At 45.1% G+C, this 25,012-nt stretch overlaps 1 protein-coding gene across 4 annotated transcripts in view; it reads left to right on the top strand.

The window, feature by feature from the left end:
* AK9 (adenylate kinase 9) overlaps positions 1-25,012 on the top strand; it is a 159,613-nt gene that overhangs the window by 2,960 nt on the left and 131,641 nt on the right. For all 4 annotated transcript variants that reach the window (XR_008598410.1, XM_055001640.1, XM_055001631.1 and 1 more), the window contains exons 3-6: positions 896-959; positions 9,627-9,679; positions 10,699-10,795; positions 23,169-23,281. Coding sequence is in view for 3 of the 4 variants with exons in the window: in XM_055001640.1 (XP_054857615.1) it covers positions 896-959; positions 9,627-9,679; positions 10,699-10,795; positions 23,169-23,281 (327 nt within the window). In the remaining variant the exon portion in view is untranslated. The remainder of the gene's footprint in view (positions 1-895; positions 960-9,626; positions 9,680-10,698; positions 10,796-23,168; positions 23,282-25,012) is intronic.

Raw genomic sequence — 25,012 nt, 5'->3', positions numbered from 1 at the left:
ACCCCTGTGTGAATCATCCCCTGCCACCTGGGAGTGAGGCAGAGTGACAGCCCCTGACTGGGCATGCACCAGCCATTCCTCACTCCCCAGACCCCTTATGGGGATCCCCATAATAGAGAAACTGAGCCTGAGGGCCCTGTTTCCCCCAAATGGATTGGTGTCCAATGCCCCAATCCGCAGCCTACTCACTTCAAAGTTGTGACGAAAGGGAGGGCTGGGCACAATGCCACCACGAGCCAAGTGCCGAAGGGTGGGGGCCAGCTTCCCAGACCAGGGTTCTGCACCGGATGTTCCTGGGCGTGTTCCCCTGGTCGTTTTCTGCCCCTCCACGACATGGCAGCTGCCATGTCGTCTCCCCGCTTGCTTTCCCCACATCACCAGCAATCCGGGCCCCCAGGTAAATCTGGGAGTTGTTGTTTCCAGTGTGGATTGGCCTCTTTAATGATGTGCATTTAGCATAATAGGGTAACTGTAACTCACTGAGTTTTTATTTTGCATCACTACCAGTTTTCATACCGGCAGGAGAAATTTGCTTCAGTTCATTTTTTTTCCAGCGTGAAACTCATAAATCAATGTCTGTGTGACAGAGAAGACAGAATCAGATTGTGTTTGTTATTTTGGCCCAGAGGGTTATCAAGTTTAAAAACATCAAATATTCTTTTGCTTTGAAAGTCACCAAGGACAACATGTGTTTATTATAAAGAATGGAAATATACTGTATAATATACCAGGGTAAAATGCAGGATTTCTGTTCTTATGACATCTAGCCTGAATAAATTTTCTAGTCACCGTTATGTTTAAGCTCAGCTTGTCAATCTATATCTTTGCAATTCATATTTGTTACTCTTACTGTAGAACAAATCATTACAATTTAAACTCTTTTTTTCATTTTAAGGGTGTTGGGAAGAAAACGCTAGCTACAAAATTAGCACAGATTTGGAAATGCACGCTCATAGATGGTAAATATTGAAAACAGCCTCATTTTCTTAACCTTCTCTGCTTTACCTTTTTGTATGTTTACTAAAATTCCCGTGGTACCTGTTGAAGTCTAAAACACCCCTAGAGAAGCAGAACTAGCACAGTTGTATTGGATGTACATGTTTTGTGTATCTGTCCTAGGCATTTGTAGATAGTGACCATAACGTCACTATAAGAACTATCCTAACCATAATGTCATTACAAGATGGACATAATGCCTATCTTTGGAGCACTTTTTAAAGAGAGAGAGCTAGTTTGATGAAGTGTAAATATTTCCTCTCTGTGTCATGTGTTTATTCCTTCCATGCAACTCCCTGTCATTTAAAGAGTTTATTATTTGGCACTTTGTTGAATAAACAAAAAGGCTCCTTCCTGAATTTAGCAAAAATGGATAGGGACTAGGGGTGTGCAGTTCGGGTTTTAGAAAACCCGAAAAAACCCGAATCACCCCGATTCGGGTTGATTCGGAGAAACCCGAATCGATTTGGGAAAACCCGAATCGATTCGGGTTTTCCGAATCGCCATAACCCGAATCGAATCGGGTTGATTCGGGTTAGCTTTTTCAATGGGAAAAGCCTCCCCCAGGCTTCTCTGAAGCCTGGGGGAGGCATTTTCCCACCGAATCAACCCAAAATTGGTGGGGGCCTTCCTCTAACTCCCCTCTAACAACCCCCAAGTTTCAGAATGATTGGACTTTGGGGGGCCATGTTATGGCCCCCCCAAACCAGGTCCCCCTATCCTCTCCTTAAAAAAAGCCATAGCTTTAGATTGCTGCTGCTCATCTTCATTCATTTTTTCCTATGGGGAAAAAATGAAGAGGCAGGCTTCCTTTGCCAGGGGTGGCATTTCGCATGCAAAATGCCCCCCCAACCCTCAGGGGCCCTTCTCCCACCATTCCTCCCACCCCCACCAAGGCTCAGCCTGCTCCCACTGTAGTAGAGAAAAGAGCACCTACTTGGGGAGGCCATGAAATGGCCCCCCCAAGTAGGTGCTCTTTTCTCTACTACAGCTGGGGGAGGCTTGTCTTGCCAGGGGTGGCATTTTGCATGCAAAATGCCCCCCTACCCTCAGGCGCCCTTCTCCTACCTTTCCTCCCACCCCCCACCAAGGCTCAGCCTGCTCCCACTTGGGGGGGGGCATTTCATGGCCTCCCCAAGTAGGTGCTCTCAGCCCCCAAAGTCCACCCCTTACAGCCCCACACAAACCCAATTTCCCCCCAGCTGCCACACACAGACCCAGATCCCCACATTAGCCCCTCACAGACCCAAATCCACCCCCAGCAGCCCCACACCCATAACCCCAGGAACAGGCTTGCAAAAGCCAGCCCTCTCCCTTTGTTCCCTATGCTGGGAACTTCTAAACTCTCTTTCCCTGGGCAATTCTGCACAGCCCAGGGGTGCCACAATGGTGGGCACACTTCTGAGTGCCAGCTGGTCCCTGTGAAAGAGCACCTGAACCACAGACACCCTCCGTCAAATTCCCCCACCACCTACAGAGATGGCTGGCCAGCCAGCCCCATTGTTCCCTATGATGGGAACCAAATGCACAACAAAGAATAAAACACGAACAACACAAAATAAAGTTTTTAAAAAATTATTTTCTCCCTTTCAAAGTACAAGTAGGCAAAGCATTATGACACATTACACCAGCAGTCCCCCCCACAAAAAAATAACACAACTCACTTAACATCAGAGAATCACAAAAGCACAATTCCTATCAAAAACACTTTATTTCTTGAACAGCTTTAGGTTACACAGCAGGGGGGCACACCAAAGGGCATTCCAGCATTCCACCTCACAAAATAACACAACTCACTTCACATCAGAGAATCACCCAAACACAATTGCTGTCAAAAACGGTGAAGTGGGTTGTATTATTTTGTGTAGTACACTGCTATCATGCCCTGTTGTGCCCTCCTACTGTGTAACCTAAAGCTGTTCAAGAAAGCAGATTTCATCAACAAAATCAGTTCTCTGAAACTCAATCCACAAGACATACTTGTCAGTTTTGATGTTGTATCCCTGTTTACCAAGGTTCCAGTAAAAGACACTATTGCACTTATTAATCAGATTTTCCCAGAGGATGTAACAGCCTTATTCCACCATTGTCTGACAACCAGTTACTTCCAATGGGACAACGAATTCTATGAACAGATGGATGGGGTGGCCATGGGGAGCCCACTCAGCCCAGTTATAGCAAACTTCTACATGGAACATTTTGAAAAAACAGCTCTAGAATCAGCACCCCAAAAACCTAGTGTATGGTTCCGGTTTGTGGATGATACATTTATCATTTGGAGCCATGGGGAGGAAGAATTGATGGGGTTTTTGAATCATCTCAACAACATCCACCTGAACATACAATTCGCAATGGAGAAAGAAATCGAGGGAAAACTCCCATTCCTGGATACCTTGGTCATCCGCAAAGCAAACTTTCAGTTAGGTCACAAGGTCTACAGGAAACCAACTCACACTGATCGGTACTTACACAAAAACTCCAATCACCACCCCCGACAGAAAAGAGGCATAATGAAAACATTAGTGGATCGTGCAAGACGGATATGTGAGCCGCACTTTCTCAATGAGTAAATTAATCATCTAAACCACGCACTTCAGGCAAATGGCTACTCCAGAAATGAAATCCGAAGAGCAATCAAACCCAGGATGAATCAAACAACCAAGAAAAAACAGTCTCCTACAGGAAAAGTGTTTTTGCCATATATCAAAGGAATTACTGATCAGATGGGAAAGCTTATGAAAAAGCATAACCTTCAAGCAGTATTCAGACCCACCCGAAAAATACAACAGATGCTACGATCAGCAAAAGACAGCAGAGACCCCCTCACCTCTGCAGGAGTATACCGTATACCCTGCAGCTGTGGACAAGTTTACATCGGGACCACAAAGCGTAGCATCCAGACAAGAATAAAAGAACATGAAAGACACTGCAGACTTGGACAGCCTGAAAAATCAGCAGTGGCTGAACATAGCCTAACGCAGACAGGGCACAGTATCTTATTCCAGGACACCAAAATACTGGACAACACTTCCAACTACTTTGTCAGACTGCACAGGGAAGCCATTGACATTCACAAGCATAAGCAAAACTTCAACAGGAAAGAAGAAACCTTAAGAATGAACAGAGCATGGTTTCCAGTTCTGAAAAACACCAGGCTAACAAAACACTCTACACCTGACAATAGCCCTGCAGAGAAGATTAGCACATCAAGCACCAATCCATATGCAAAAGAACCTCCTCAGGATACAGTGAAGCCTCCCGCCATTAGCATTCCACACCCTGGGAAACTCTTACAGGATGACTCAGTTCAACCCCACCCCTCCTGAGTAGATACAAATGACCTACATCTTTTCCACACTGTGACACTGAGAGATCTCTGTCTTTTGGTGCTACACCTCTGAAGATGCCAGCCACAGCTGCTGGCGAAACGTCAGGAACTACAATGCCAAGACCATGGCAATACAGCCCGGAAAACCCACAACAACCAGCGTTCTCCGGCCGTGAAAGCCTTCGACAATTTCTTTCCATTCCTCCGACATCACTGGTAGTTTCATTTTCTCTAAGTATTCCTCTATTAAGACCCTGTTCACGTTTTTTTTTCTGGTACAGTTTTGCATAAAATTTATAAAAGGCTTTACTGATGGCTGTTTGGTCCAATAATGTTCTGTCTTCTTCTCAGATTTTAATTATCGTTTTCTTCTCTTTTTTCTTTTTTAATTGCCAAGCTAAGTATTTGCCAGGTTTGTTTGTGCCTTCGAATGCTTTTTGATTCATTTTTTTTAAGTTCCACTCCAATTCTTTGTTGTTCATTGCCGTCAATTGCTCCTGCAATATTTTTATATCCTGATATATTCGCTTCTTCCCTGGTCTTTTCTTAAGTTGCATCTCTTTGGCTTTAATTTTTTCCATTATTTTCTTTCTCTTTTCTTCTTTTCTCCTTTTATCTCTTCCATTTAAGTCCGTCAGGATTCCTCTTATTACCGCTTTATAAGTGTCCCATACCTTATAAGTTGACACATCCTTGTTTATGTTGTATTGTATAAAGAACTTGGTCTCCTTTTGCAGCAACGCCATATTATCTTCTGTCTGCAGCAAGTCCTCATTTATCCTCCATCCTCTTTTTTAATATTTTTTCCAAATCTCCACATGATTGGGTTGTGATCTGAGCTTACCTTAGACATAATCTCCACATCTCTAGTCCACAACGTCAGTTCTTTGGAAGCCCAGATCATGTCAATTCTTGATAGTGTAAAATGTCTTGCAGAATAAAAAGTATATTGTCTGTTTTTAGGATTTTGTCTCCTACATACATCCTCCAGACTTTCCTGCTCCTTAAACGCAAAAAATGACTTTTTCTGTGCAATTTTAGATTTCTTGTCTTCTTCCAAGCTTGTAACTCCATTAAAGTCACCTGCCAAAATTATTTGATCATAGGTCAGCTCATCTAATTGTTTTTGCAAATCCTTAAAAAAGTTTTCTTTTGCGCCATTCGGTGCATAAATTCCAATCACCAAAATCTTTTTTGAGTTCCAAATTATTTCCACCGCTAGATATCTGGCTTCTACATCGCTTAAAACTAGTTTTGGCTGCAGCTCCTCCTTTATGTACAATACAATTCCTCTCTTCTTCTTTTTGGAAGCAGCTGCAAATTCGTTTCCCAATTTTGCCAATTTTAGATACTTTAAGTCCTGCTTTCTAGTATGTGTCTCTTGCAAGCATTTTTGTTTTAAAAGCCAATGGAAAATAGCCTTACGTTTACAAGGTGAATTTAGTCCGTTTACATTCCAAGATATAATTTTACACTCCATGGTTACATTCTTGTATTTTTTGGTAAGTCCTTTTCATTGTCCCTAATAAAAACTTCCATCTCATGGCCAGATCTAATATTCCTCCTTGTTCCACCGAATTCAAATGCCAGTCCTTCCGGTATTTCCCATCTATATCTGATTTTCAAGTCCTTTAACATCTGGACCAGCTCTCTATATTTTTTCCGCTCCACCAACACCGATCTGGGCAGTTCTTTCATGATTCTTACCACCTTCCCATCAACTTCTAATGGTTCCTGGAACTGTTTGCTTACAATTGTCTCTCTTATATTTCTGGTCGTAAATTGCACAATCATATCCCTTGGTAACTTCCTCTGTGCTGCAAATTTTGAATTAATTCTGTATGCCACGTCCAGGAGAGCTGCAATCTCCTCTTCCTCTCTCCCCAGGTAACCTGCCAAAATTTCTGAAATCTGCTCTTGGGCTGATTTTTCTGTAGTCTCCGGAATTGCGCGAAATCTAAGTTGTTTTTCCATTTGTTTACATTCAGCTACGGCCATGCTTCCCTTCCCTTCACTCCTCTCATCTCTCTTCTCTGCACGTCTGCTAGGGTGTCGACTGTGTTCTCTACTACATTAACTCTCTGCTGTGTAGCTTGCAATTCATTCTGTACTTGATCAATTTTCTTTGTGAGTTCTGCCATCTCCGATTTGAGTGCCTCTTTAAAGTCTTTAAAATTCTCTTGCATCATTTCTTTGAGCTCTTTATTTCCTTCTGAAACTTTTTTGTCCAAATTTTCCAGCGCGGTTTGCCACTCCTTCTTTGACATCGTGGGGCTAGATCTACTTCGCTCCCATGAGTCCGCTCTTTTCCTCAACTCCGTGGCACTGATTTACTCCTTTCTGTTGTTTTTAAATGTCCCGATTCAGTTTATTTTTAAAAATTAGTGCTTGCGCGGTCCAAAATGTCGGGCGTCTTTTCTCTATGGTTTTATATTGAAGGAATCGCCCTTACCCTCACCAAAGATGGCCTACTTCCGTTTTCTTTGAGGCCATAGCTTTGCCCTTCTTCAAAATGGCGACTTTCTACTTCCGTTTTTAACAAGCCGCTTCTCACCGGTCTCTCTATGGTTTTGACGCACTTCCTGTTCCTCCTATCTTCACGGCAGTCCTCGCGATATTAAAACTTTCTCACAGTCCACTATCTCCTCATAGCCGCAGGTATGTAAACAATAATCAATTTTCTGCGTTTATTTCTCTTTCCAATGTCACTTTTTAAAAATTTAACTTGCCGGAATTCTCTCCTATATATAACAAGTCTCTTGCAATTTTTAAATCGTCTTTATCTCTTTATTCCTTTTTATAATCTGTCCCGTATTGAGAGATAGCAATCTTTATCTTCTTAGACGTTTCTCTTGGGTTGGAATCGCTGCTTCAATTGTCCAATCACTTAAGATTCCCTTCTTGATTTGCTGAGGCTTGGGCATGTAGGTCTTATGTCAGAAAATGACTCCAGAGCCGCCGCAGAGATTTTGGCAACCTTTCTTCAGGTGGGACCTCAAGAGTGGAAGGGGGCTCGTTGTGTAGAACCCCCCTCACACCCGAGATCAACGCGCCCTCAGGTTCTTGAGCGTACTTGCCTGTTCTCCGCCTGAGAACGGGGCTGCGGGCAGTCTGCGCCCCTCCAGCCTCCACAAACAGCGGCACGGACAGCCCAGCTCACTGAGCTGTGTTAGACCTTCATGAATCCCAAACCGGAAGTCTAAACATCTCCCAAATGTCTGAGAGGCTCCTGCAATATCGCAATGACTCTTTTTTAGATCTGCTACTTATTTAGGCATACCAGTGCGGCTGAAAGAAGTACAAAGAAATCATACTCCACAACATAGTCTTTATTGGGGGTGTGGTGGGGAGGAGCCATCAATGGTGATTATGATGATGGGAGAGAATACAAACCTCTATTGAGTGGGAAATGAGTTTGTGATGGGAGGAGAAGAGTGTTGCAATACAGGAACCTGAATATCCTGCGCCTGGCCCTGGGCAGGGCAGTATTGTCCAGGGGTCCCTGGCTTTGGGGAATACTTAATTTACTTAGCTCTTCAGGTAGGAACAAGGTAGTCGCTCTCCCATGTAGGGGTAACTTGGCATCAGTAGGATTCTGAGAAAAAAGTAATGCTATGAAGGAAGCATGGCAAATTAACCAGTTTGTTTCATAAATAATTGTTTCTCTAATATTTTACCACTGCATGCTTACAATGATTTCTGTATAATTTTATGTATTTGCAGGACTGAGATCGTTGTGCTTTTTGACAGCAATTTTTTTTTCATTCAGACTAAAGGAAGTAACTTATTTTAATGGTTTTAATATTAATGGCTGTCTGCAAAGCTTGGTACATGTCTATTTGTATTTTTTAGAAAAACATGGTTGCCCTCTGGTGGCTAAAACAGTGTTTCCAATTTTTGTGAAAATTAAATACTCGATAGCATAGTTTTAGATCAGTTTGGTTACATTTGGATTCTGGTATACTTATAGCATTATACTATATTAATGTCTTTCTGCTCATTCAGCTATGGATTAGTGCATTCTGTTTCATCCAGGAATACTGATAGCTAAGCTGAAATGGCTAACATCTCCCAGACAGCTGTTTTATTAGTTATTTATTCATTTTATTATATTTAATATCTTTATATTCTGCTATTCTACTAAGTTGTTAAGGTTTGGTAAAACCTTATTAATTGTATTGACAAACAAACTGCATGGAATAGTGCCCAAGTTTGCAAAAAGCAAAACAGTGTTTCCAATTATGCAAACTGAGTAGGGGGGATAGCCTGGGCAAGCCCCATCTTGTAAGATCTGGGATGCTAAGCAGGGTCAGCCTTGGTTAGTAATCAAATGGGAGACCTCCAAGGAAGACCTGGATTCCTATGCAGAGGCAGGCATTGGCAAACCACCTCTGTTAGTCTCTTGCCTTGAAAACCCCAGCAAGAGTTACAATAATTCAGCTATAACTTGACAGCACTCTCCACCACCAGTGGAGAGGGATGATTTTTACTAGATCTTCCTTCTCTGTGTGACATCTCTCACAATCCCTGAGTTTTCCACCGCTCGAGAGTGGCTTCTGGGGAGTACTAGGGGCTACAGCAAGATTGATGCAAGAAAGTTACATTTCACAAGCAAAACTCTGCTTGCTTACAAGCAAATGCAATGCAAGGACAACAGGAAACACACATGCTATGGGTGTGTATATGGATTTTTCTGAACTGAAACACTGCCAGAAATTCCCTGTTATGTTTCAGATTAGAAATACAAAATCTGAAACTAAACTGGGAATTTATACACTGTTTCAGTTTGCAAATATTCACATGCAAACCTCTATTAAGTGTATTGTCGAAGGCTTTCACGGCCGGAGAACAATGGTTGTTGTGGATTTTCTGGGCTGTCACAGTGACAGTGAGAGATCTCTGTCTTTTGGTGCTACACCTCTGAAAATGCCAGTTACAGCTGCTGGCAAAACGTCAGGAACTACAATGCCAAGACCACAGCTATACAGCCCGGAAAATCCACAACAACCATCTCTATTAAGTGTATTTCCTGTTTTACTTGGTTTTGTTTTTTGTAATTCCCAGTGTGGAACTTTCACATTGCTTTCCTACAATGAGTTGCACAACTCCCCATGCACGGACAATTCATTTCTACATTTCATTGCAGTTTTTGATGGCTAATGTTTAGTTCTGAATTGAAGGCTAACATGATTCTTGTTGCTATTTAATCTCTATTTGTATACTGGGCATTTTAATGTACCCTACATGTACATAAAAATATCACTTCAGAACTTAAAATTTTCTCCTTATGTATCATTTTTAGTTTTTGAGCTTATAGATGAGAACATATCATCAGGAACAGAATATGGACTCAAGGTAAAGTCTAAATTTCATTTGTTGAATTTGGTTTACTGCTCCTCTGCATCTCCTCTGCATCTGTGAACTGACTGAGGATCCATTGCATGCATCTGATACAGTGGACTCTAGTCCACTTAAGCTTATGCTTCAATAAATCTGTCAATGTACCATAATACTCTTTTTGTTCTTTGCTACAACAGAATAAGATGGATGCCAGTGCCATCCCAAGAAATAGGGTTGCTCACTGCCTGAAGAAGAAATGTCCTTTCCCTGTAGTAGGGCTTAATATGTTGATTTAGGCAACAGAAGCTTTTCATGGCATGGAGATAAATCATTTGACCTGGTAACATCCCATTAAGCCTCCATTAAAGAGGCAGGACCCTTTTTTTCACCAGGCATTTGACAACCCTACTAAGAGTTACACCCTTCTAATTTATTTAATATATTTTATCCTGTTTTTTCTTCCCAATACAGACTGAAAGGAGCATACAAAAAACTCCTTAAACAAATTTCCAAGCACAGTATAACCCCTCCTCCCCCCAAAAACTAAACAAGTTATCCTGGGCTGATGTCCACCAGGTCAATCCAACTGGCCAAGGGCCACAACTAAAGAGTCCTTCAATTCTTTCCCTTTGGTTCATGCCCAACGGCTTATGGACCCAGTCACACCCAAGCTATAAATACCTGCAGCAGAAGAGAGAAAAAAACCACTCATCCTAGTTGCTTCAGACCAGCAGCCCATTGTAAGCCTGTTGACTTGTGGACTCAAAAAGATGTCATTCTGTTTATAATGATGATGTACTACACTGGAATCTTAAAGGCTGTTCATTTTACAGTTAATCTCGACAGCATCCATGCTTGCATATTTTTGTGAGGTTTAGCTATAAGACTGTAAAGCATCTGTATTATGTGTGGTGCCAAATTGTGGCTCCTGTGAGTAATCACTTTTTACTTAATTGGGCCTTATTTTGAAGTAGACCTTCATAGATGTCTCCCAGTGTATTTTGACACTATACTTTATGTATTTTTTTCTTTAGAGTAAGGAATTGCTATATCAAGGTCAAAGTATTCCTGAAGAATTGATTGTAAAGATGCTTCTGAACAAAATGGAAACTCCAGAGGTTACTCACTTTGGTATCTGTTTTCTCTTTATCTTGTCTATAAGTATACCTTCTACAGGTGTGCACACACATGTGTGTGTATATGGACCATTCTGTAAACCAGAATATGTAGTTTATTGTATTTTTAGATTGTGTTAGGCACTTAATAGCCTTGGGGGAAATTCCCATAGGGTTAATTTCCACATGATGTTTTACAAGTAACAGTGCAATGACTGACATATTCAATAAAAAGCAATCAAGATAAGCAACTACCTCCTCTGATGCTGGTGGTGTCACTAATGCTGGTGCCAGCAGGTTGCTGACTTCACTAGACAGTATTTTGTCAGTATACCCATTCTACAGTGGAGAAATATATGAAAGAAACACCATTCAACAAGACCATACCAATTGCACAGGAATCCATAACAACACAGCTGCAAGACACCAATCAAGGAGCAGCATGTTGACAGTGCCCCCATGAGAAATCAATATAAACAGCCAGTCAATGCATGCTAACATGGCCAGACCCTCCTGTGGCCAGATCACAGTTTTCTGGGAATCGTCATAGCTTGAAATATCAACTGAAGCTTATAAAAGGCACTATTTACCATGGAGGAGACCTGAGCCTGTAACCATAGTCTAGGATCCAGCAGCATCCCCAAACTACACACCTGCTTCAGGTAGAGTGTCCCTCCTTCCATAACAGATTCTTTAGTCCTTGACTAGCTTTGTCACTGTTCAATAGCATCTCAGTCTTTTATGGTTTGAGCTTCAGTTTATTGGCCCTTATCCATCCAATTACCTTTTCCAAGCACTTGTTCAGGACTGTTAAAGACCCACTTTAATCAGTTGATAGACACAAATAGAACTGGGTATCATCTGCCTGTTGGTGGTATGAGCAGTCCCTCTCAGTGGTTTTGTGCAGATGTTGAACAGTATGGGGTAGACTGTGGGAACCCACAGCATAAATGCTGTGAGCCCAAGCAGTAGCTTCCCAGCACCACTATATGGAATTGGCCAGTCAAGTGAGAAAAGAACCACTGAAGAGTGCCTGACCTCTTCAGTCTCAACCTTGGTTGATGACTCTCCCAGTTAAAGTAATCAGTCATGGTGATCCCGTCTATTTCTGTCCTACTGAGAGAAGAATTTGCCATTCTTTGTAAGGTCAGAATTGCTAAATCTAGGTTGTAAGTATTTTCTTAAGTTCAGTAGCCCGATTTCATCCCTAGTGTAAGTTTTATGGTGTAAGTAAATTCATAAAATATGGTATACGCATAGCTATTTGTAATTTTACTTGGTTAGTTTCCTTTTTATTTTTAATTTATAGGCTATAGAGATCTTTAGTTCTTTACATTGCTTGTAACCAACATTTATTTATTTATTTATTTTATATTTCAATTTATATACCGCCCATCCCCAGGGGCTCTGGGCGGTGAACAGTTTAAAATCAATAAAAACAACAATACTAAAATCAATATACAAAACAATAATGAAATCAATTAACCAAGTGCAATGGTGGGGAAAACCCCTCCCTGAAGGTGGGAGGCCGACATGGCACCGCCCCCTTCAACCACTGAACGCCTGGCGGAACAGCTCTGTTTTACAGGCCCGGCGGAACAATAATAAGTCCCGCTGGGCCCGGGTCTCCATTGACAGAGCGTTCCACCAGGCTGGGGCCAGGACTGAAAAGGCCCTGGCCCTGGTTGAAGCAAGGCGGGCTTCCTTAGGGCTGGGGACCACCAGTAAACATCCACTGATCGAAGCGGTCTCCAGGGAACGTACAGGGAGAGGCGGTCCCGAAGATATGCCGGTCCCAACCCGCTCAGGGCTTTAAAGGTAAGAACCAATACCTTGAACCTGATTCAGAATTCAACCGGAAGACAGTGCAGCTGGCACAGGATAGGTGTGATATGTGACTGGTAAGATATACCAGTCAGGACCCGCGCTGCCGCATTCTGGACCAGTTGTAGTTTCCAGATCAGGCCCAGGGGTAGCCCAGCGTAGAGTGAGTTACAGTAATCTAGCCTGGAGGTGACTGTTGCATGGATCACTGTAGCCAGGTCCTGGGGCGTCAGGTAGGGGGCAAGTTGCCTGATCTGACGAAGATGGAAAAATGCAGACTTGGCAACCACTGTGATCTGGGCCTCCATTGACAGGGAGGTATCCAGGAGCACGCCCAAACTCTTCACCACTGGCAAAATTGCCAGTGGTGTCCCATCCAGGGCAGGGAGCTGGATCCCAACATCTGGCAGCCCCCATCCCAGCTGCAGGACCTCCGTCTTCACTGGGTTCAATTTCAGCCTGCTCTGTTTCAACCATGCCGTCACAGCCTCCAGAGCTCTGGCCAGATTGTCTGGGGCCGTGTCTGGCCGTCCGTCCATCAACAGAAAAAGCTGGGTGTCATCCGCGTATTGATGACAGCCCAGCCAAAACCTCCGCACCAACTGGGTGAGGGGGCGCATGTAGATGTTACATAACATCAGGGAGAGTATCGCCCCTTGGGGAACCCCGCACACCAAAGGGTGACGGGGCGATAGATCTCTCCCGAGCGCCACCCTCTGTCCCCGACCCTGGAGAAAGGAGACCAGCCACTGTAAGGCTGTCCCCCTAATCCCCACGTCGGCAAGGTGGCTGGCCAACAAATCATAGTCAACCGTGTCAAACGCTGCTGTGAGATCGAGTAACACAAGCAGCGCTGACCCGCCTCAATCCAGATGCCTGCGAAGGTAATCTGTGAGGGCAACCAAGGCCATCTCCGTCCCATTGCCAGGACGGAAGCCATACTGGAATGGGTCCAGGACTACAACATCATTCAGGAATTCCTGCAGTTGTACCTGTCAGACTGTGGCTAAATAATATCCTTCCTACAGGTTCTCCTCTACAAGCAAACAAGAGTCCATTGTTTGAATAAGGAAACTTTACTGTAGAAATGACCCATTATAGTCCACTGTCCTGAATAAGAGATCCAGGATGGTACAAGAGCATTGTTACCAATGAAGAGCAAAGCATGAGGTACAAAGTAACAGTTCCCAGCCGAGCCAGCCTCCCCCCACAGTTCTCAAAACAACATCTTTCAGTCTTGGGAAGCTGGACTCTGTCAAGGCCAATCTGGGATGGAACGTTGTTAGACAAAACAGTCTCGTTCGGTGAGAAGTCTGCTTGGGAACTTGTGCACCTGTGGGGAAAGCACTTAAACACTAGAAGCATTAGAAAATGGAGACAGTACAGCTCATATACCCACTGAACCTGACATTCTGCCCCCCTTAAAATAAATCCCCCCCAGGTTTATATGGATAGCGAGTATGAAAAGCTTTGGTTAATCTAGGAGCATGAACATGTACAGAATTCACCCACTCATCGAACCCAGAGTCAAAGTCCTTCCACCTGATGAGGTAAAACAACTGATTGCGTTTGATTTTAGAGTCCAGAATTTGTTGTACCTCATAGTGTATTTGATCATCTATCAACGTTGGAATGGGTGGAGCTTTGACATGCCATTTATCATCTGTTGGAGCCTTTTTCAACAGGCTGACATGGAATGTATCATGTACATGGCGCAGATTTTTGGGTAAATTTACAGCAACAGTCACTTTGTTGATCACTTTGCGCACTGTAAAAGGTCCGAGGAATTTTAAGGCTAGTTTGCGGCTGACTTGTGCTAGTTTTAGATTTTTGGTGGATATATAAACATGATCTCCCGGTTGCAAATCCCATTCGGCCGCACGGTGGCGATCGGCGTATTTTTTGTAATCCTGTTTGGCTTTCTCGAGGTGTTTTTTAATGAGAGTCCATTGTTGGGCTGCCTCCCCCCACCATGAAGACACATCTGGCGAAGTCGGGGAAAAGGAAGGGGGAGCGTCCAGCGGAAAAGGGTTAAAGTGGGTCCCATACACAACTTTGAAAGGGGCTTCTCCTGTAGAGGCATGTACACTGTTGTTGTACGAAAACTCTGCTAGAGGGAGGAGATCCACCCAATTATCTTGTTGGAAGTTGATGTAGCAACGAAGGAATTGCTCTAAGATCTGATTAGTTTTTTCCGACTGCCCGTCGGTTTGTGGGTGGTGGCTTGAACTGATTCCTTGTTCAATATTTAACATCTGTAAAAGCTCCCGCCAGAAGTTGGCAACGAATTGTCCGCCGCGATCCGAAATTACCTTGGACGGAAAAGAATGTAATTTTACAACGTGTTTTAAAAATAGATCTGCCAGTTTTCGAGCGGTGGGTATAGTGGTACATGGAATGAAGTGGGCTTGCTTGGAAAACAGATCCACTACCACTAAAATGCAGTTATGTCCCTTGGATATTGGTAAATCAGTGATGAAGTCCATGGATATCGTTTCCCACGGTTTGCTGGGCGTTTCCAAGGGTTGCAATAGACCCGGAGGTTTTCCCTTGCGGGTTTTGGCGCTGAGGCAAATGGGGCAGGAGGCGACGTATTGGGAAATGTCTTTGCGCATGCCCGGCCACCAGAACTGCCGTTGTATTAAATGTAGCGTTTTCAAGTACCCATAGTGTCCTGCGGTGGGGGCATCATGACACCGCTGTAAGACCTCTTTTCGTAGACTGTCGGGTACATAGAATCTATTCCCTGATAACCAATCCCCCTGCGGGGATTGTTTTAGCTTGGATTTGGGCATCTTATCCCCCTCCTTTTCCACCTCAGCCTTAAGTTTCGATTTCCATTCTTGGCCGTGCAGAAGGGGTTGGATTGCGCGGCTGCGTGTAGTTACCACGCCTCCCAATTGCGTAGGTGAGAAGACTGTATAGTCTCTTCCCGTTTACTTCTATGTTGGGGCATGCGCGATAGGGCGTCTGCAAGAAAGTTGGTTTTGCCCGGGAGGTAGTTCAAAGTGAAATTGAATTTGGAGAAAAATTCCGCCCACCGTAATTGCTTGGCATTTAACTGGCGGGGACTTCGGAGGGCCTCCAAGTTTTTATGATCTGTCCAAACCTCGAAGGGGTGGCGTGCCCCCTCCAGCCAATGTCGCCAGTTCGTAAGGGCCGCTTTTACTGCAAAGGCTTCCTTCTCCCACACATTCCAATTTCTCTCTGCCTCAGAAAACTTTCTTGATAGGAATGCACAAGGTCGAAGCGTCCCGTCCTCCCCCTTCTGCAATAACACTCCTCCAATTGCAGTATCGCTGGCGTCGACCTGCACTATGAAGGGGTAATTTTCATCGGGGTGGCGGAGAATGGGTTCTGTTACGAATTGCATTTTTAAGCATTCAAAGGCTGTTTGGCAATCAGGTGTCCACAGCAATTTGGAGGAGGGTTTTTTCGCTTGGTCCCCTTTATCTTTGGTCTTTAACAGTTCTGTTAGGGGAAGCGTGATCTGTGCGAAATTTGCAATGAATTCCCTGTAAAAGTTGGCAAATCCCAAGAAAGACTGCAGTTCTCTACGGGTAGTGGGAGTTTGCCATTCTTGGATCGCTTGTATTTTGGTTGGATCCATTTTTAAACCCTGTTGGGATATACAGTAACCCAGGTAAGTGAGTTCATTTTTATGGAATTCACATTTAGATAGCTTGATGGGCAACTTATTACTCATTAGAGTGACCAGAACCTTTTGAACCAGTTGAATGTGGTCCTCCTCTGAGTCTGAGTAGATTAACACATCATCAAGATACACCACCACTCCTTTATATAGAAATTCATGTAGTACTTCATTTATCATGGACATGAATACAGACAGGGCTCCCATCAATCCAAAAGGCATAACTAAGTATTCATATTGTCCGAGGGGTGTATTAAATGCGGTTTTCCACTCATCTCCCTCCTTGATACGAACGTGGAAGTAAGCATCTTTTAAATCTAATTTTGTAAAGATCTTACCTTGCGCCACGACGTTGAGAAGGTCCCGGACGAGCGGGATGGGATAGGCGTTGTTGGTTGACACAGCATTAAGTCCCCTAAAGTCCGTGCACAGACGGAGTCCCCCGTCTTTTTTCTTCACGAAGAGTACCGGGGCTGCGTGGGGACTATTGGCTGGACGGATGAACCCTCTCTGAAGATTAGTGTCAATGAATTTACGGAGTTCTTCCCGTTCATGGAGACTCATAGGATAGAGTCGGCCTTTGGGTAGTGAGGCTCCTGGTAAGATCTCGACGGCGCAATCAGTTCGTCTGTGCGGGGGTAGAGTATCAGCTTCTTCCTCGGAGAAAGCCTTCAAATAGGACCAGTAGTATTCGGGTATTTGATTTATTTCTTCTTGGGTGAGAAGAGCCTTTTCGGTGTGAGTTGGATCACTACCCCAATTCTGGTTCCACCGATGGCTTTCACAGTTGGCGTGGGTGAAGGTGATACTTCCTTCTGCCCAATTTATGTAGGGGTTGTGATCGCATAGCCACTTGCTGCCCAGAATTAACGGGTATTTGGCTGTTGTACTGATGACAAACAACCTTTTTTCCCAGTGTTGTCCCATGCCCGTCACCACTCGGACTGTTTCTGTAGTGACGGGGTTCATGTTGGTGCCATCCATTTGCTCGAAAATGACTGGGTTTTGTAATTCTCGGATTGGCAATACTAGTCCATTGACTAGGGCTGGGGCGATGATGTCTCTTGAACAGCCTGAGTCAATGAGGGCTTGTACACGGATGTGCATCTTTCTTTCGGGGTTTAGCAAAGTCACTGGCATGAATAATATGGACCCATGTGGCCGGTCCCTGGTTGGGACGGGTCGGGGGTGGATCTGTCGTTTGGGCCCTTTTACGACAGATCCATTTCGTTTCCCAACTGGGGGCTTTCTGGATTCCCCTCTACATTTGGGGTAGCGGGGTCGTATTCCATAAGTTCTTCTGCCTCCAATCCCCTGTCTGGGGCAGGTCGCTGGGAGATGCCGCGGCCTCTACCCGATCTGGGAGCTGGTGTTGGGCGTTGCAACGTGGGGAATGGAGCAGGGGTTGGACGCCGTAGTTGGAGCGGAGGTCTTTGCACAGGCCGATATGGGCATTGTGCCGCAAAGTGGCCGGCTTGCCCGCATTGCAAACACAAACCCTGTTGCCATCTAGCATCCCTCGCTCCGCGGGTAGCGTATCCAGCACCTCGTCCTCCCTTCTGCAAAGTTAAGGAGCGTCTTTGTCCCGTTTGTTGTTGTTGTTCAACTAAACGGACTTCCAATATGCGATTTTCAACTTCACATGTGAGTTGAATCCATCCCAACAGAGTAGGAGGATTATCTTGCATGAGGGCTCTATCCAGAAGTCTCGGGTTCAGCCCTTGTTTGAACAGAATTATTTTAGTGGATTCTTCACATCTAGGGCATTTAGCGGCTAGCTGTCGGAATTTTGTAACATAGTCTCTTGCCGACATGCTGCCTTGCCTAATAGCTTGCAATTCTGTTCGGGCTCTGGTTTCTTCTAAGGGGTCTTCGTATTGTGCCCGGATAGCACCCACCAAACCTTGTAAGGTATTGAGTTCTGGGGCCCCAATATTGTATAGTCCTACATACCAGTCTGCCGCTTTGCCTTGTAATCGTGAACCGAGATGTTCAATCTGGCTGGCCTCACTCCCAAAAAGATGTCCCCATCGGTTGAAGAACTGTACTACTTGTACCAGGAAAAATCCCAGTTTCGAGGGATCTCCGTCAAAAGTAGCTTCCAGTTTCACCCAGCCCATTGGAAGGTCTTGCCTTGGGGCTGGTGCGGGGTAATAGTCCATCGGAATAGTTAGTGGCGCCTGCGGCGCGGGAGGAGGCTGTTGGGGCCATGGCTGTTGCGGCAGTAATGGTTGCCCGGGGGCCCCCGGCTGCGGTGGTAGATACGGGACGGGGTGTATCGGAGGGGGCCTTACCGGTTGGGCTGGTGGTGGCATCACCGGCTGAGCGGGCGGTGTTGGCAGCGGTTGGGCCGCCGCCGGCGGCACCGGTTGTGCTGGCGGCGGTATCACCGGTTGGGCTGGCGGCGGCAGCACCGGTTGTGCTGGCCATAACGGTTGGGCTGGAGGTGGCCGAACAGGTTGGGCCATGATTGGTCGCTGCGGTGCGGGTCGGTGGGGTCGAAGTGGCGTAGGCCGTACTGGTTGATCGGGAGGTGGTAATACCGGTTGCATTGGAGGTAATCTTACCGGCTGCTGTAGTGGTATTAGCTGCGGTCGAAGCGGGAGGGGCCGCTGCGGCGAAGGCCTGATGGGTGCTGGGCCGCGCGGGCTTGCCCCTCCCGGCGTCGTTGATCTGGGACCTGGAGGTTGTTCTCGTGGTACGACCTGCACTGGTTGATCCTCCCCTGGGATTTGTTGTATGGGGATGATTACTGGAGTTTGGTGTGGCGTTCCCTCCCTTGGGGGAGCTGGAGGCTCTTCTAACTGGTCCGGCCGGACCGTTATCGGGGGAGTTGGAGGGGGTATCACCGGCGACTCTGTCGGGCGGGTTGGCTCCTCTCCACTCCCTCCTGGAACTTCCACTGGAGTATCCCCGGAATGCGGAACCTCGTCCGGTCTAGGGGTTTCCGTTGGAGTCTCTCCCGTCTCTCCAAGGCAGGGTTCCCCCTCTTCCTCCGATTCGGAAGGCTCGTCAGGGCACTGGCTAGTGGTGCAGGACCCCTCTTCATCTTCCTTCCCTGGGTTATTCAAGGTTGGCGGCTGCAACGGGGCAGGTTCCCTCGGATTGGAAATTACGCTTTGTAGGGTGGCTATTTGTATAGCCATCTCTTCTGGTGATGGTCTCTCTCCCGCCACCATCAATGAGAGTAGATGTATGGCATGAGCTAGGCTTTCTTCCATATCGACCAACCTAGCTTCCAGCAATTGAATTCTACTGGGACCCGGTTGGTCCGTCGTGGAGCCCCCTGCGACTGATACCACTGGGGAAATTGGCCCCCAAGGTGGAGGGTCTCCCCGATCGCCTTGCGATCTCGCTGCTAGAATTCCCTTGGCTAGTCCCGTAACTGCCGAAATACCGGAATCCACAGCAAGGGTGCGATTTTGCATCTGCACCCAACTTTGTTCGGAAACCTCTGGTTGCTCCGACCACGGAGTGAGTTCCTAATAATCCCAACTTAGGATGCCGCGGCGGGACGTGTCCCATTCTGTTTGCTCGGTCGTCCTATTCCAAAACAGCCATGGTTGGCTACTGTCCAATTCAGGGACTGTCTCTAGGCTTCGACGCCCGTCCATGGGTAATTGCTGGTGCACCCCACTGGTCCTGCGCTCTCTCGTTTCTCGGGGTCTGGGTCCCCACTCCGAAGGTGTAGGTAACGAGAACAAGGAGATGGTGGTGGCCGTCGGCTTGGAGGCCGTCGGCTTTTCCTCCCCACTGCCGAGATCGATGAGAGGCGGGGTGGTAGTTGAAGCTCCGTTCCCTGCTGGCGCAGGTGTTTGAAGTTCTTGGGGTTGCACTTGTGGATTGTCGGGAGACGCATACGGATCAAACAAAGGATCCCTGTCTGGGACTGCTTTGGATTCCGCTGGGCCCGACTGAGACATGATTGGTAACAAAATGTCAGACTGTGGCTAAATAATATCCTTCCTACAGGTTCTCCTCTACAAGCAAACAAGAGTCCATTGTTTGAATAAGGAAACTTTACTGTAGAAATGACCCATTATAGTCCACTGTCCTGAATAAGAGATCCAGGATGGTACAAGAGCATTGTTACCAATGAAGAGCAAAGCATGAGGTACAAAGTAACAGTTCCCAGCCGAGCCAGCCTCCCCCCACAGTTCTCAAAACAACATCTTTCAGTCTTGGGAAGCTGGACTCTGTCAAGGCCAATCTGGGATGGAACGTTGTTAGACAAAACAGTCTCGTTCGGTGAGAAGTCTGCTTGGGAACTTGTGCACCTGTGGGGAAAGCACTTAAACACTAGAAGCATTAGAAAATGGAGACAGTACAGCTCATATACCCACTGAACCTGACAGTACCGCCACTGCCCGCTCAATCACCTTGCTTAGGAACGGGAGGTTCGACACTGGGCAGTAACTGGACGGGTTGTTGGGGTCCAAAGATGGATTTTTCAGGAGGGGCCGCACGACTGCCTCCTTTAACACTCCTGGAAAAACCCCAGAGCTCAGGGAGATGTTAACAGTGGCCTCCAAATGGTCCTGTAGCCCCTCCGAGCTGGCCTTCACCAGCCAGGATGGGCAGGGGTCCAGAGGACAGGTGGTTGGCCTCATCCCCTGCAGGATCCTGTCAACATCGTCCCGGGAGAGCAGCCTGAAATGATCTAATATGGACCCAGAAGACAGCCAAGGGGTCTCCAGTTCCCTTACTGTATCAACAGTGGGCGGCAGGCCACGGCGAAGGGACAAGATTTTGCCCGCAAAATAGCTCGCAAAAGCCTCGCAGCCAATAGTTGAATTAAGAATTTGGTGATCTCCCTGAGAGAGGGAGACCAAGGACCGAACTGTTCGAAATAATTGAGCCAGGCGTGAGCTAGCGGACGCAATGGAAGCAGCAAAGAAATCCCTCTTTGCGGCTTTCACTGCCACCTCATAGGCTTTCATAAACGTCCTATAAGATGTTCTTGCCTGTTCGTCGCGCCCCCGCCTCCACACTCGCTCTAGTCTTCTCAGAGACTGCTTCATCTGGCAAAACTCCTCAGTGAACCAAGGAGCTACCCGTTTGCGGGCTCGGAGAGGACGGCAGGGGGCAATAACGTTGATGGCTTCGGAAAGTCAGCCATGCCAATCATCCACCAGCTCATCTAACGTATTGCCAGGGGGCATCAGATCCCTCAGAGCTGCCTGGAAACCAATTGGATCCATAAGTCTCTGTGGGCAAGCGTAAATCCGCTCATCGCCCACCCGGGAAAGGAGCGGCATGCTCAGACAAGCCTTCAGAACAAAGTGATCCGACCATGGCACTGCATCATAGGCATCCAGGACCACCATCATCCCTGCCCACAAAATCAAATCCAGCGTGTGACCTGCTTGATGCGTGGGAGCCGAAAGAAACTGGGAGAGTCCTAGGGCCACCATGGAGGACACCAGGTCAAAGGCCTGCATGGAGGCATCGTCGTCAGCATGGACATTGAAATCCCCAAGAACCAAAAGTTTCGGGAATTCCAAGGCCCAGCTGGCCACCGCCTCCAACAGACCAGACAGGGAAGATGCAGGTGCAGTAGGCGGTCGGTACACCACGCATATTGCCAACCTCTCCTCAGCGTCCAACGCTAGGCCCACACAATCAATGCCAGTAATTTTTGGGGCGGGGAGTGGTCTGAAGGAGAAAGACTCCCGAATGAGCAAATCCACGCCTCCCCCCGACCACTTGTCCGGGACTGGTGGAGGACCGTATAACCTGGGGGGGGGGCTAGTTCTTTCAAAGCGACCGTCTCACCCTCCCTCACCCAGGTCTCGGTCACGCAAGCCAGGTCCACATTCAGTGCTGCAAGATAATCTTGCAGCCTTTTGGTCTTATTATTTATGGACCTGGCATTGCACAGCGCCAGTGTCGGAGAGTGGTTTAATATTCTAGCCCCACAACAAATATATCCTGGGATGGGACGCAGATTGGAAGGGCACCGAGCCCTACCATGTCTCAATGCCCTTCCCTTCCATAATCTGCTCCCACCACCATACCTCCCACGTCCCCGGATCACTGGGATCCCCAACCCTGAGCCGGCCTCCTCACCAATGATCATAGTGCTAACCCACCACCCTCCCAAAATCAAACAACCCACCAACTATCACAGACTAAGCTATCAAACATGCATAAAACCCCAATACCCTACCAAATTAACAACAAAAACAATACATAGATTACAATAACATTATATCTAATTTTGTGTTGCAGTAATAAGAAAGCTAGTTGTGTGAACAATACAGTGCTTAAATGAATATAATAGTAACACTATTCATATAACAGGTTTATAGGACATTATCTATTGCAGGAATCCCTAGCCTTTTTGAAGCAGTGGGCATCGTTGGACTCCTGGCATGGGGGGAGGGGCACAAATATAAAATGGCTGCTGCAGGAAGTGGGGTCAACCACAAAATGGCTGCTGCAGAAGGTGGAGCTACACAACTGAAGAAGCCCAAGTATAGTGGAGAAGAGGGGTACTTTAGAAAATATACTGGGGAAATGGAGTTTGAGAGAATAAAAGCACTACTGTGGTGGCAGCTGCTGCTGAAACAATGCTATTTTAATTGCATGGCCATTCAGAAGCCCTGCTGGTCAAGAGCCTACACAGCCCCACCCACTTTCTAAAAACACTTAGTGGGAGTCAGAAAAGGTGTTGGCAGGTGCTATGGTGCCTGCGGATGCCATGTTGGGAATCCCTGGTCTATTGTAACAGGTATAATTGCCCATTTCTCTGACTTTCTATCACTTACCTTGAGCCCTTTTTTTGATTTTGAACATGGACAAATGTCTTGCTGTCACATGTCCATGTCATAGCTGTATCAATGTAATGTATTTTATGCTATTTTCAAAAATGACATGTTTAGTAGGGTTTGTTTTTCATTTGTTTTTACAGGCTATGTTCTCTGCGATTTTCCTTCTCTTTCTGAGGAATATATGGCTATAACAGAACAGATAGAGATAATTAGAAATTTAAAATTAAAACCAGATTTCTTGATTAATATTAAGGTAATTTCAGTTTTGATAATTTCTTAATAAGTCTTATACTTATCCTGCATATGCAATTACCATTGTATAGAAATGAAATATTTTATTTCTATATTCAAGTTGTCTTTAAAAGCATGGATGTTTTTATAATCCTCTTTCTCTAGTATTGACACTATTAATTTACTCAGTTATTCATGAGCACCTAGGCAATATTTCTCCCAAACCATCGCATTATCATTTCCCCCCACATATGGAGAAGAGGAGGTATTTTATATTGTTGCTTTGTAACTGTTATAGACTGTAGCACAGTTGTAGTATAATTTTTAAGGTACGGACTGACAAAGCACTGTTTTCTATTGAGGATGGTTTAGTTTATGATGTATTTTGTGATAGTATAACTCCCCCTTCTCATTACCTAGCCTCATCCCACCCAACACACACTATTATCTTTTCTAAATCATCGTTCCTTTGCTACAGCGCTCCTGGAATTAAAACCAAAGCAAATTGGAAATGAGTTTCACTTCATTTTATTTTCTCCACTGAAACTACATTGCTGCTAGTCTTTTTTTAAAAATTTTTTTTATTGGATTAGATTATAATATCATTCAGTACATTCATTACCCCCTTGTAAGTCTATTTCTAACCCCCTCCCTTTCCTCCCCACTTTTTAGTTGACTTCCAACAGTTTTCCAACCCTTATTCTATTTTATTACTTGATTACTTAATATCTCATATACCCTGTTAAACACACACTTAATACTCTTTTCTCTAAGCTTATTAAATCTCTACTAAAAATATCTCTATATCTCTATGGTACAAGTTTCCCTTTAAATACCTCAGGTAAACCATATATTCTACCTAAAATAATGCTAGCATAATCATATATATTAGCAATCAAGATATTAAAAATATAACATTGCATCCATTTTACTTTCAGATTATCTAAACTCTTTACTTTCCACAATCCTCCTTATTCTAATATTAACTTAAACTCTAATATTCTATTACACACCCATCTTTTACTTTTTCTTGTTCTGAGCTTATTTTAAGTCTATAAGGTAACTGTTATACTCAAATATCTGTTATATACTCTTTACTTAAACTATATATTGTACATAATATCTAGCTAGCTTAATCTTATATATCTTATGTAACCATAGTAAAACATCTATTATTTAATACTCTATAATTTTTACTTTTATCATAACCCCAATAGTAGCTTAGATTTCTATAATTATATTCCCCCTTTCCCGGTAAAGTCACTTCTCTCTTCTTCTTCTATTACATTTCAATAACTCTCGAACTGCCACAGTTCCCCTTTCACGTCCCATTTTTTTTCTAGATATTGTTTCAATTTCTCCCAATCTGCATTAAATTGTCCTGGATCAAGATCTTTAAGTTTTCTTGTCATTTTGTCCATCTCAGCCATGTACAGCAATTTATAAATCCAATCTTCTGTAGTTGGTATTTCTTGTACTTTCCATTTCTGCGCATATAAAAGTCTTGCTGCTGTAATCATGTAAAATAACAATGTTCTATACTGCATTGGAACATCTTCCATTCCCAAGTTCAGTAGCAGCAATTCTGGGTTCTTATTTATTTGGGTTTGCAAAACCTCATTAATTACTTCAATTATATCTCCCCAGTATTGCTTCGCTACCTCACAAGTCCACCACATGTGGTATAATGATCCTTCATATTTTTTACATTTCCAGCATTTATTCGACATATTAATATTTCCTAGCGCATACA

This window comes from Eublepharis macularius, chromosome 1 (genome assembly GCF_028583425.1).
Source record: "Eublepharis macularius isolate TG4126 chromosome 1, MPM_Emac_v1.0, whole genome shotgun sequence".
Lineage (NCBI taxonomy): Eukaryota > Metazoa > Chordata > Lepidosauria > Squamata > Eublepharidae > Eublepharis > Eublepharis macularius.
The sequence above is the reverse complement of the archived record's forward strand: the minus strand, read 5'-3'. Positions and strand labels throughout refer to the sequence as shown.